Below are 12,220 nucleotides of genomic sequence, written 5' to 3' on the forward strand. Positions count from 1 at the left end.
TTTCGTTCGACGACATTTTTCCAAATTTACGAAAAATTTACAGTGAAGCATGGCCAACGTGATCTATACACTCTTATCTGATTATAAGCGAAAGCTGAAGATATAACTTCTAAAAATTAAATTTCTACAGCGTTTTTTCCGTGATGCAATTTGATGTGACACACCCTTTAGACAAAATTTTGTGTAAATAGGCAAACATCAATAATATATAATGCGATGCTACGATTGCCCGTACACCACACGAATTACAGCATTTTTGGTGGATTCAACGGTTTGCAGAGACTTTTTAACAGTATAGCAAGGCTGTTCGACTTTCATCTATCCCGAACGTTATTTAGTTATATATATACGTTGGATTGTGAAATATTTCAGGACTGTGTTTCCTCAAAATTAGACGAGATTTTTCTTGTCGTCTGGTAGCACTGCACGATCCAATAGATAATTGTACTCATCGTCCTATAGTTTGTCAGTTAGTTGTAAGGAATAAAGCACTCTGTTAAGTTCGTCTTGTTATAAAAGCTCTATTATGTCCATTGTTCGTTAATTGTGAAATAAAGTTTAAGTATGCGCTAAAAAGTTTCTCTGTAATTTGAATGTTAAAACGTGCTTTGATTCGAAATCCACAACGATTCGATCGGGAAAGTGTCGGATGTCCTGTAAAAACAAAAATTAAGACACAACGTAGGGTTTGACCGATCATAAAATTGGTGCCGTGACCAGGATACTCCGAATCGAACGCCATTGGATTCCATTTTCACGAAACGACTATCGTTGCGATAAATACAAGGCTCGCTTTAAGCGACCGTCAGGTGATTACCAGTCCATTTCCCAGCACGTTTTTACATAGGTACGCTTAAGATCTCGTTTTTCTGCACGTTTTCTGGGTCATCGAGCGGCCAACGACGTTTTCTGGACTATCAGCATTGGATACAAACGTAACAATTATTACCTGAGAATACCTATCCTTTCAACGAGGCTATTATTCACCTGGATCATCGACATCGATAAGGAGCAATTAATTTAATACAAGGCATTTTGAGCCTTGGAAAAGGTGAGTATCTTTCCAAGCTTAAATACTCCTTCCCGCCGGGTCTACTGGGGTCTTTTTTGTAGAAAATTCAACTGAATCGCGTTTCTACAAAATGGCCGACGAACAGCAGAGGAGACAACTAAATTGCCGTCGTGACACGATGATCGCCGCACTGGGTCGGGCTGAGGCCTTTCTGGCTGGATACATTTCCGATCGGGATCAACTGCAGGTACCGTTGAGGCTTGAGTATCTGAATAGTATGTGGAATACTCTTGAAGAAGTCCAGGCTCAATTGGAGGACACCGAAATCAATTATGAAGGTATGGCACGCAACGCTGAGATTCGTGCTGATTTCGAATCTCGTTTATTCGCAATAAAAGCAAATTTACTTGCAAAGCTACCTGCACCGCTATCTGATAACGCTCGAATTCCTCCACCCTCCCACGCTAATCCCACTCTCTCTGGGATAAAACTTCCTACCATTTCTCTTCCTGAGTTCGACGGTGACTACAAACAGTGGCTCACATTTCATGATACGTTTCTGGCTCTCATTCATTCAAACCCGGATGTTCCAGACATCCAAAAATTTCATTACTTGCGAGCAGCAGTTAAAGGAGAAGCGGCTCAATTAATAGAGTCGATCGCTATCAGCTCTGCCAACTATATTCTGGCTTGGCAAACGCTCGAGGGGCGATACGCGAACGATTACCTTTTGAAGAAACGCCACATGCAAGCGCTCTTCGAAATCCCTTCCATGAAGACTGAATGCGCTGCGACATTGCATGCGCTAGTAGATGAATTCGATCGTCATACGAAAATTTTACGCCAATTAGGAGAGCCAACCGACAGCTGGAGTACCATACTCGAGCACCTTCTGTGCACACGCCTGCACAACGACACATTGAAGGCATGGGAGGACCACGCTTCAACTGTGAACGAACCGAATTATAATTGCCTAATAGATTTCCTGCAACGTAGGATTAGAGTGCTGGAATCGATTTCCGTCAACCATCACGTGGAAACACCACGCTCTTGTACATCTATTCATTCGACCAAAAAGACGCCTCACTTTCGTCTTTCGTCCTGTTCATCGATAACCAATTTGGAGGGAAAATGTCCCGCTTGCAATCAGCACCATCCGCTGATCAAATGTCAAAGGTTCAATAAGCTTTCATTGTCTGAAAGACAGCAACTAGTAAACTTAAAGCGTCTCTGTCTCAACTGCTTAAAAGATGATCATATGGCTCGTAATTGTCCATCCAACTTCAATTGCAGACACTGCAATCGCCGACATCACACTCTACTTCATGTCACGTCAAACGACAATGCCAAACATCGCATGAACGGTAACGCTATTCAAAATTTACCTGTTACTCCTGCACGAAATAACGTGTCCACACCACCCACGCAACAATCGACAATCGCCGAAAGCGAAAACCACTCACCTCAAGAAATAAGTTTACCTGTCCAACAACCATATGAAAATGTGTTCCTACTCACTGCAGTAGTAAATGTCGTAGATGCGTACGGACATGAACATCCAGCGCGCGCGCTCCTTGATAGTGCTTCACAGCCTAATTTGATATCTGAGCGATTAACTCAAAGGCTAAGACTACGCTCAAACAGTGTGAATGTTACAATTCAAGGAGCTGGAAAATTAGCTAAGGTAGTAAACCGATCTGTGTTTGCTAATATCAAATCCAGAAAGATTGATTTCTCTACCGGTGTCACATTCTTGGTGATGGATAAAGTGACTGCAAATCTTCCCGCCCACAACATTCCTATATCGGATTGGGCCATCCCGAGCGATTTATTTTTGGCCGATCCCACGTTCAATCAAAGTCAGCCGATTGATATGGTTCTAGGTGCAAGACATTTTTATTCATTCTTCCCAACCGCTAATCGCATCCAACTGCGAAGTAACTTACCCATTCTGGTCGATAGTGTTTTCGGGTGGATTGTAGCAGGCTCATCTCACACCGTCCACCCTAAAAATGAAGCAACATTGTCATGCAGTGTTGTAGAAGTAGCAACGGTATCATTGGAAGATTCTTTGGAGCGTTTTTGGAAAACCGAGGAGTTACAAACGAAAGATAATTTTTCGATAGAGGAAAGACATTGTGAAACAACATACGCAACCACTACAACAAGAAACGTTGAAGGGCGATACATAGTTCGCCTACCACGGAAGCCTGATTTCAACATAATGCTCGGAGACTCAAGGACAAATGCCCTACGGCGATTTCAATTACTCGAGAAAAGGCTAGAACGGAATCCAAAGCTGAAAAGTGAATATCATTCATTCATACAAGAGTACATCTCCCTCGGCCATATGCGAATGGTCGGAGTGGACGATTATGAAAACTCCCAAACATTTTATTTACCCCACCACCCCGTAATTAAGGAAGGAAGTACCACGACAAAAGTTAGAGTTGTCTTTGATGGCTCTGCGAAATCTTCTACCGGCTTCTCTCTAAACGAAGCTCTTTGCGTGGGTCCTGTGGTGCAGGATGAACTTCTGACCATAATTCTCCGATTTCGCACCTTTCCAATTGCTCTAGTTGGCGACGTTGCAAAAATGTACAGGCAAGTACTTGTGGATCCGAACGATACACCGCTGCAACGAATTTTCTGGCGTTTTTCCCAAGAAACTCCAATCGAAGTTTACGAACTCCTAACCGTGACTTACGGTTTAGCACCTTCATCGTATCTTGCTACACGCACTCTGCAACAATTGGCAGACGACGAGAAAGAATCGTTTCCAATAGGCGCACCTGCAGTACGAAAATGTTTTTATGTGGACGATTTTATTGGCGGCGCCCAATCCATAGAGACAGCAGTCCAGTTGCGGAATGAACTGACTAATTTGCTCCAGAAAGGCGGCTTCGAGCTCCGGAAATGGACATCAAATCGACTAGAAGTGCTCCATGGTTTGAATGTCGATCAGATAGGAACTGAATCTACACTCCAATTCAGTCCATGCGAAACCATCAAGACGTTGGGCATATGCTGGGAGCCCGAAGGCGATTTCCTTCGATTCGATTCGGTTGTTCAAGATCACCACGAAGTTCCAACAAAACGCTCCATACTCTCCACCATAGCTAGACTTTTTGATCCTTTGGGTCTCATTGCTCCTGTTGTCGTCAAGGCAAAAATTCTAATGCAAGAACTGTGGTTGCTTTCCTGCGAATGGGACGATCCTGTTCCAGAGAAGACTAGGATAAAATGGAAAGAATATCAGCGACAATTACCCATGATAGCAGCTTATCGAGCTGACCGATTTGCGTTCCAGATAAACTCGTCAATACAACTCCATACATTCGCTGACGCCTCTGAATTGGCCTATGGAGCATGCACGTACGCACGTTGTGAAGATGCACGAGGAAACGTGAGGATTCAGCTTTTAGCATCCAAGTCGAAAGTGTCTCCATTGAAGCGGCTATCTATTGCGCGTCTTGAGCTTTGCGCAGCGGTTCTAGCAGCACATCTCCACTCACGAATTAAACAGGCAATTGACATCAGCATTTCAGGATCATATTTCTGGTCCGATTCTGCAGTTACACTGCAATGGTTACGATCGCCACCGAATGTATGGAAAACATTCGTGGCAAACAGAGTTTCCGAGATTCAACATTTCACACACGGCTCTCAGTGGAATCATGTGTCCGGTTGCGAGAATCCAGCGGATCTAGTGTCCCGTGGTATGACAGTCGAAGAATTTCTCAACAGCAAAATGTGGAGAAGTGGACCAAGTTGGTTGCAGCTCTCATCACGAAATTGGCCAATATCCAATCCGCCTGGCGTCGCAGAAGAACTGTTGGAAATTCGAGCAGTAGTTGCTACCGTTCAAACATCACCTTCCGTTAATCCGTGGTTTCTCCGTTGGTCATCGTATAGACGCATGATTCATGTAATCGGATATTGTATGCGTTTCATCAATAACGTCCGTGATAGAGCCAGAACCCAGTCGCTAACTAATAGCCCTCCAGTTTGCCAAACACTCACTGTTGAACAGCTAAATAAAGCCAAAATATTTCTAATTCGCCTAGCTCAGAAAGACGCATTCAGCGAAGAGATCAAAAACCTGGAAAAAGAGAAATTAGTATCAAAACATTCACACATTCGCAAAATGAGTCCATTCTTAGACCCAGAGAAAATACTCAGAGTGGGAGGTCGATTGAATCTGTCCCAGCTTCCCTACCAAACCAAACATCCTGCCTTACTACCAAATCCTCATCCTTTTACACGAGCAATTGCAGAGTACTTCCACCAAAAACTACTTCATGGCGGCGGGCGTTTACTGCTGACCACCATACGTGAAGAATTCTGGCCACTACAGGGTCGCAGATTAGTTCGAAATATTGTGCGAAACTGTTTTCGTTGCACTCGCCTCAACCCCGTACCTGTCCAGCAGCAAATTGGACAGCTGCCTACTTCGAGAGTCACTCCGAGTCGTCCATTCAGCATAACTGGCGTCGACTATGCAGGGCCCGTATATTTGAAGCCGATACATAAACGTGCAGCTCCGACTAAAGCATATATTTGCATATTTGTGTGTTTCGCTACGAAGGCAGTCCACATCGAGCTCGCCAGCGATTTATCAACCCAGGCCTTTCTATGCGCTCTCCGTCGCTTCATATCTCGTCGTGGTCGTCCACTACACATACACTCGGACAACGGGAAGAATTTCGAGGGAGCTAAAAACGAATTATCCGAACTATTCGAAATGCTAAATGACAGCTGCGAAATATCATCTGCCTGCACAGAAGAAGGCATCACATGGCATTTAATACCGCCTAAAGCACCACACTTCGGTGGTCTCTGGGAGGCCGCGGTCAAGGTGGCGAAAAGACATCTCTATCGTCAGTTAGGATGCTCCAAGCTGTCTTTCGAGGACATGTGTACCATTTTGACTCAAGTCGAAGCATCTATGAATACACGACCGCTACTACCGATGACAGATGACCCAAACGATTTAGCAGCTTTAACTCCGGCGCACTTCCTCATAGGCACTACAATAACCGCCCTGCCCGACCCAGATCTCCGTCATCTTCCAGCTAACCGGCTTGATCACTTCCAAGAACTTCAGATGCATGTGCAAAGGTTTTGGCGTCACTGGCGTTCAGAGTATCTTCAGGAGCTCCAAAAGGACACTAAAGGCTCAGTACGGAACGATGGAATTTCGATCGGCAGAATGGTCATCATAGTGGATGAATTGCAGCCGCCTACACGATGGTCCTTGGCACGTATTGTGGACGTTCATCCTGGGAAGGACCATATCATCAGAGTCGTCTCTCTTCGCACGGCTCGCGGAGTTATCACTCGACCCACTTCCAAGATCTGCTTTCTACCAGATTCATCAGTAGATCTGGATCAGGACGGACGCATAGGCTTACCAGTCAACCGGAATGCCTCTAATTTAGATAGATAAATTGTAAATTTGTAGCGAAGTCTAAAAGCACATCCATTGTAAATGTTTTTTATTATTGTTTATTGAAACTGATCGTTCAAGGCGGCGGGTATGTTGGATTGTGAAATATTTCAGGACTGTGTTTCCTCAAAATTAGACGAGATTTTTCTTGTCGTCTGGTAGCACTGCACGATCCAATAGATAATTGTACTCATCGTCCTATAGTTTGTCAGTTAGTTGTAAGGAATAAAGCACTCTGTTAAGTTCGTCTTGTTATAAAAGCTCTATTATGTCCATTGTTCGTTAATTGTGAAATAAAGTTTAAGTATGCGCTAAAAAGTTTCTCTGTAATTTGAATGTTAAAACGTGCTTTGATTCGAAATCCACAACGATTCGATCGGGAAAGTGTCGGATGTCCTGTAAAAACAAAAATTAAGACACAACGTAGGGTTTGACCGATCAATATATATATATATATATATATATATATATATATATATATATATATATATATATATATATATATATAAATGGATTTCTGTCTGTCTGTCGGGGAAGGTTCTTATGATATTTCCAGACTCCTCCCCCTCTCTTAGCGGGGGCTGTCATACAAATGAAACACAGATTTCTTCATTACTCGAGAGTCAAACAAGCAAACGAAACCGAATTTGGAATGTGGAGGTTTTAGGGTGCAATACATGTTTTTACGGTGGTTAGATACTCCACCCCCCTCTTTAAGGGGGGGCTGCCATACAAATGAAGCACAAATTTCTGCATAACTCGAGAATTAATCAAGCAAACTAAATCTAATTTGGCATGTGAAGGTTTTAGGGTGTAATAAATATTTTTACGGTTGTTAAAACCCCCCCCCCCTATTTTTAAGGGGGGGGCTGCCATACAAATGAAACACAATTTTTTGCATAACTCGAGCATTAATCAAGCAAATGAAATAAAATTTAGCATGTGGAAGTTTTAGGGTTTAAGAAATGTTTCTATGGTGGTTAGACACTCCACCCCCCTCTCTAAGGGGGGGCTGCCATACAAATGAAGCACACATTTCTGCATTACTCGAGAATTTAGCAAGCAAATGAAACCAAATAAGGCATGCGAAGGATTTAGGGGACACAAAACGTTTCTATAGTCAATGGACATTCCTCCCGTCTCTCTGAGGGGGAGGAAGGGTTGCCATACAAATGAAACATACATTTCCGCATAATTCAAGAACTAATCAAGCAAACTAAACTAAATTTGGCATGTGAAGGTTTTTGGATGCAATCGATGTTTCTATGGTGGTTCGACACTCCTCCTCCCTCTGTTAGGGTGGGCTGTCATACAAATGAAAAACAAATTTCTGCATAACTCGAAAACCAATCAAGCAAATGGAGCCAAATTTTGCATGTGAAGATTTTAGGGAGCACGAAACGTTTCTATGATGAATAGACACTCATCCCCCCTCTCTAAGGGGAGAGGAGGGAAGGGGTCTGTCTTTATTCTATCATATTTTCTGTGTCAAACATTTATTCCATGTAACGGAGAAACATGTTATTTGCAAGTGGTTGAAAATAATATTAAAATGATTTGATATTATAATGATGAGTTTTGGTAGAAGTACTAGGATTTTTTTAGTAAAAGGTAAATTCAACGGGGTCGATTAGAAGATCAATCAAAGAACAGTTCTGCGAATGGACTCACGAACTTGCGCTAAGTAAGAAAACGTGAATGTTTGAAGGTATTGATAACAAAAAACAAATTTTTGGCGGGACGAAGTTTGCCGGGTCAGCTAGTAATACTAATAATAATGAATAATATATAGGACTGTACCGACAATTCGATCCGCTATCCCGTTATCCGATATAGGTCAAATGAACCTTAATTTTACATATTTTTAGTTTTTACCTGTAACATATAATGAAGTTGCTTTCTAAATGTTGTTATACAGCCATTCCATGCCAACCGATAAAGAGATTCTCAGAATTTAGTGAAAAGTGGTCGTTTTGGTTCTTATTGCAAAATATTAGAAACGTTTTTTTAAATTTTTTTTCGTTTAGGTTACCATTTCGAAATTCAGTTTTTTTAAATTTTTTCCAAGAATGTTTTATTCATGAAATTCATAACTTTTGAACTACCGGACCGATTCAAATGACCGATATACCAAGTTGAAGCCAATTAGCTGGTCTTTTTTTTTTTGAAAAAATACTACTCTCAAAAAATTTTAATTTATTTTTTTATTACTGATTGTATTTGTTTTTTATAGTTTACATGGTCTAGGGACCAACAGCGCCATTTTTTTTAAATTTTTTCTTGGAAGGATTCCTAAGGATTTTTTACATAACATATCCGAAAATCAAAGATGTGTTCATTTTCGTTTTTGAGTTACAATTTTTCAAAGTTAACCGGAGGTTCGGAAAATCATTTTTCTGCTATTTTCAAAAAATTTTTTTTTCAAAAATTCGTAACGCTTGACCTACTAAACCTATTCAGATAATCTACACATTGAATTGAAGTCAATGAGCCAGTCGTATTTGAAAAAATACTACACTTGCGAATTTTATGGGTTTTGCCAATGCCAGTTGTTATCAACGAGCCAAGGTAGAAAAACTCGTCGACCTTCTCTAGCTCGTCGTCGTTGATCACAATAAGAGGGATCCTGCTACGATCAGTCACACTTGTAGAAATACATTTTCGTCTTAGACGCATTATTCCTAAGCTCGATAACCCCTGCCATCGATTACGATTGGATCCAAGCGATTATTGCTGGGTGCAATTTACGTTCCGCCAGACAAGGCGCCGTGCACAAATTACGTAACGCGATAAGGGGAGCGAGGGGGGTCGAGGTTGCGCTACTTTCTGTGTATTAGAGATAGGAAATTGCGTTCCGCAGGGGGGGATGAGGCGGTCCAAAATCCGGATTTTTAGTGTTACGTAAATTGTGCACGACGCCCAACAGCAAAGACCTCAACGTACTAAATGGGCATATTGAGTCCATTCCCGAACTAGGAAACATTGGCTCCGAAGACGATCGCTTGTTGGTATGCGGCGACTATAATCAACCTGGAATTTCCTGGAGTTGTTCTGATGATCTCATCCACCCCGTGAATTATGATCCTTTACCAATGGCTAGCTCCCTATTGATTGAAAGCATGGATTCCCTCAATGTGCTCCAAAGGAATCTTGAGTACAACCACTTTGTTCTTCTGTTTCTCTGATTTGCGTGTGGAAATCTCGAGATCCGGTTCGCCACCGTCATCTCCACTCCACCTCTGGTTGACGATTGTGCACCCTCGCATAATATGAATGAGAATGTTGAGCTTTTTTGAAGATGTATTTTCCATTTTTTGAGCGCACGAATAATTATTATAACGCTGTTGACAGCTGGATACGTAGATGCTGCCTGAAAATCGGTACCTTGCTGGTAGTATCGTTTTTGAAGCAACGTTGTGTCGCAGAACGAATTCCAATGAATATTTTGAAACTATAGGACATCACCTAAAGCGTGAAATAGGGGTTTCTAAAAATTCGAAAAATTGCCAAAATGGCGGCCATTTTTGTTAAAAATTAGTTATTTTTCAAGAAAAATCGCTGTTTAGAAGCTCATATTAGGTTGAAAATATGTTCCCGGAATAAATCGCTGCAGAAAACGACTGCAACAGAAACAACCACTCAGAAAAAGTGTAGTAGGACAGAAATTAATCGAGCAAACGTAACGCCCCGGGCATACGTATACCGTTCGACGCTCGCTAAAGCTCGGTCGGACATTGCTAAAGGACAAACATAGACAAACATACGTTTCAAACCAACCGGGCAATCAGTGGAACACAGATCCCCATAAAAAATGCCTTATATTCTAGAACCTATAAAACATAGAAAATTGACTTTTAATACAAAAGTTCATATATTAATAAGATCTAAAACATTGTCGAACACCCAATATCATTATTTTGACTTTAAGCAAAATTAGGATTAGTTGTAATTTTTTAAAAGAAAACATGAAAAAGTTGTTGTTAGAAAAACTTTTTCCCTGTAAAAGTGCTCATCTTACGATGTATGGACGTCTTGTTAGAAATTGCAAGGGCTTTTCATATAGTTTTTTTTTTGAGAATTATAGAAAAATATGTTTTTAAGAAAATTGAATTTTAATTTTTAAAATATTTTTTTTCATCAAAATTTTCACCGAAAAAATGAAAATATGAACAATTTCCTACATTTCATCCTTTGACCAGAAATTTGTGGATATTATAGGTTTTGAGTTATATGTTTCTGTAAAAAATCAAGAAATTTGTTTGAAAAAAGAAAAAAAAGTTGTACATATGATTCTTTCTTGAATATTGCAAGTATACAGAGTTGCTTAACACTTTCATCGCCCCATCACGCAAATCAGGGTGACGGGTGTATTTCCTGGGATACCCCGTCAACCCAAATGTGGGTGACACTATTCTCGTTCAATTTGAATAGGATGCGGAATTTGATAGAATAGGCACTTAAATGTAAATACGAGATATGTAGAATAATCAAAAAAATCAAAAACATAAAAATATAGTTTTTATACTATACTCTTAAACGGTTTTATTTAGCATGACCTATTGCAAGTACTTTTGTATGTTTATCTGTAGGGGTGTCTCACATTAAGAGAAATTTAACCCTCTTCCTGTTGACCGATTGATCTGAAATTTGGAACACGCCTTTATCTCTGGCGTCGTTATAAAACTGTTGAAAACTTGAAAACGGCCGCTACAAAATGGCGGACTACATATCTGATCAACCCCCATCAATATGAGTATCAAATGAAAAGGCTTGACTAGTAGAACACAGTTATTTATGAAAAATGCCAATCCAAAATGGCGGCATTTTTTTTCAATTCATCAATATAGGTAAAAAAATACATTAGATCATAAAAAATCCAAATTTAAAATCATTTTTATTATTATAACTCTCGTAAAGATCAATTCCACCCAAAATCAGCTAACTGCCCGAACTTCTCCGATATTTTTGATACAAATGATCGAAACTACCTAAAATTGCAATTTTCATTATTATATGACCTATTTGAATTGCAAATGATTTTTTAAAAGGGCGTATTCAAAATGATTGATCTTTCTTTAAAAAATTGTAGCTCGAAAACCAGATGTCTAATTAAAATATGATGTTTGACAAAGTTATTGGGAAATCAATAAACCGTTTGAGAAAAATCACATTTTGAATGTACTGTTCGAAAACCATTCTCAAAAATTAAATTAATTATCAAAAACTTTTATTTTTATGTCGTCTATAGTAAGTTATTTGTTATTTGTTTATTTGGTCAACAAGTAACATTGTACCCCAATGACAAGTAAAATAATATAAATTAACACAGAGCACTTCTAAAGTTACACTTATTTGTTTCATGCGTCATATTAAAATAAAAAACGTGGTAGCACCTATTGAAGAGACGAGACATACTCCGCATTGGTTCATGCAAACCATAATTCGTTCTAGCAGAAGGGGTACTAAGGAACGAGTGTGTACGAAGGCTGCGACGACGTATATTAATGTCTAAAGTGCCGAGCAAAGTAGAACAATCAGTGTTGCCCTGCAGCAGGTCTGCAATGAAGCAAGCCTTTGCTACGTTGCGTCTCTCATCCAACAACTCCAGTTTAATAAGTAAGCAACGGCTCTTGTAACTAGGCAGGTTAAATGGATCCGTCCACCTAAGATGACGTAGAGCAAAGCGGACGAATTTTCGCTGTACTGCCTCAATCCGTTGGTTTTCATCTTGGTAGTAAGGAGACCATATGACCGATGAA

The 12,220-nt window shown here is 40.4% G+C and overlaps 1 protein-coding gene across 1 annotated transcript; it reads left to right on the top strand.

The window, feature by feature from the left end:
- The first annotated feature begins 1,142 nt into the window (after nt 1-1,142).
- Nucleotides 1,143-6,461, top strand: LOC129765545 (uncharacterized). The gene has a single exon (XM_055765950.1). The coding sequence runs from the start codon at nt 1,143-1,145 to the stop codon at nt 6,459-6,461; it is 5,319 nt and encodes a 1,772-aa protein (XP_055621925.1).
- Nucleotides 6,462-12,220: the final 5,759 nt, after the last annotated feature.

The sequence above is a fragment of the Toxorhynchites rutilus genome, chromosome 2, assembly GCF_029784135.1.
Source record: "Toxorhynchites rutilus septentrionalis strain SRP chromosome 2, ASM2978413v1, whole genome shotgun sequence".
Taxonomy (NCBI): Eukaryota; Metazoa; Arthropoda; class Insecta; order Diptera; family Culicidae; genus Toxorhynchites; species Toxorhynchites rutilus.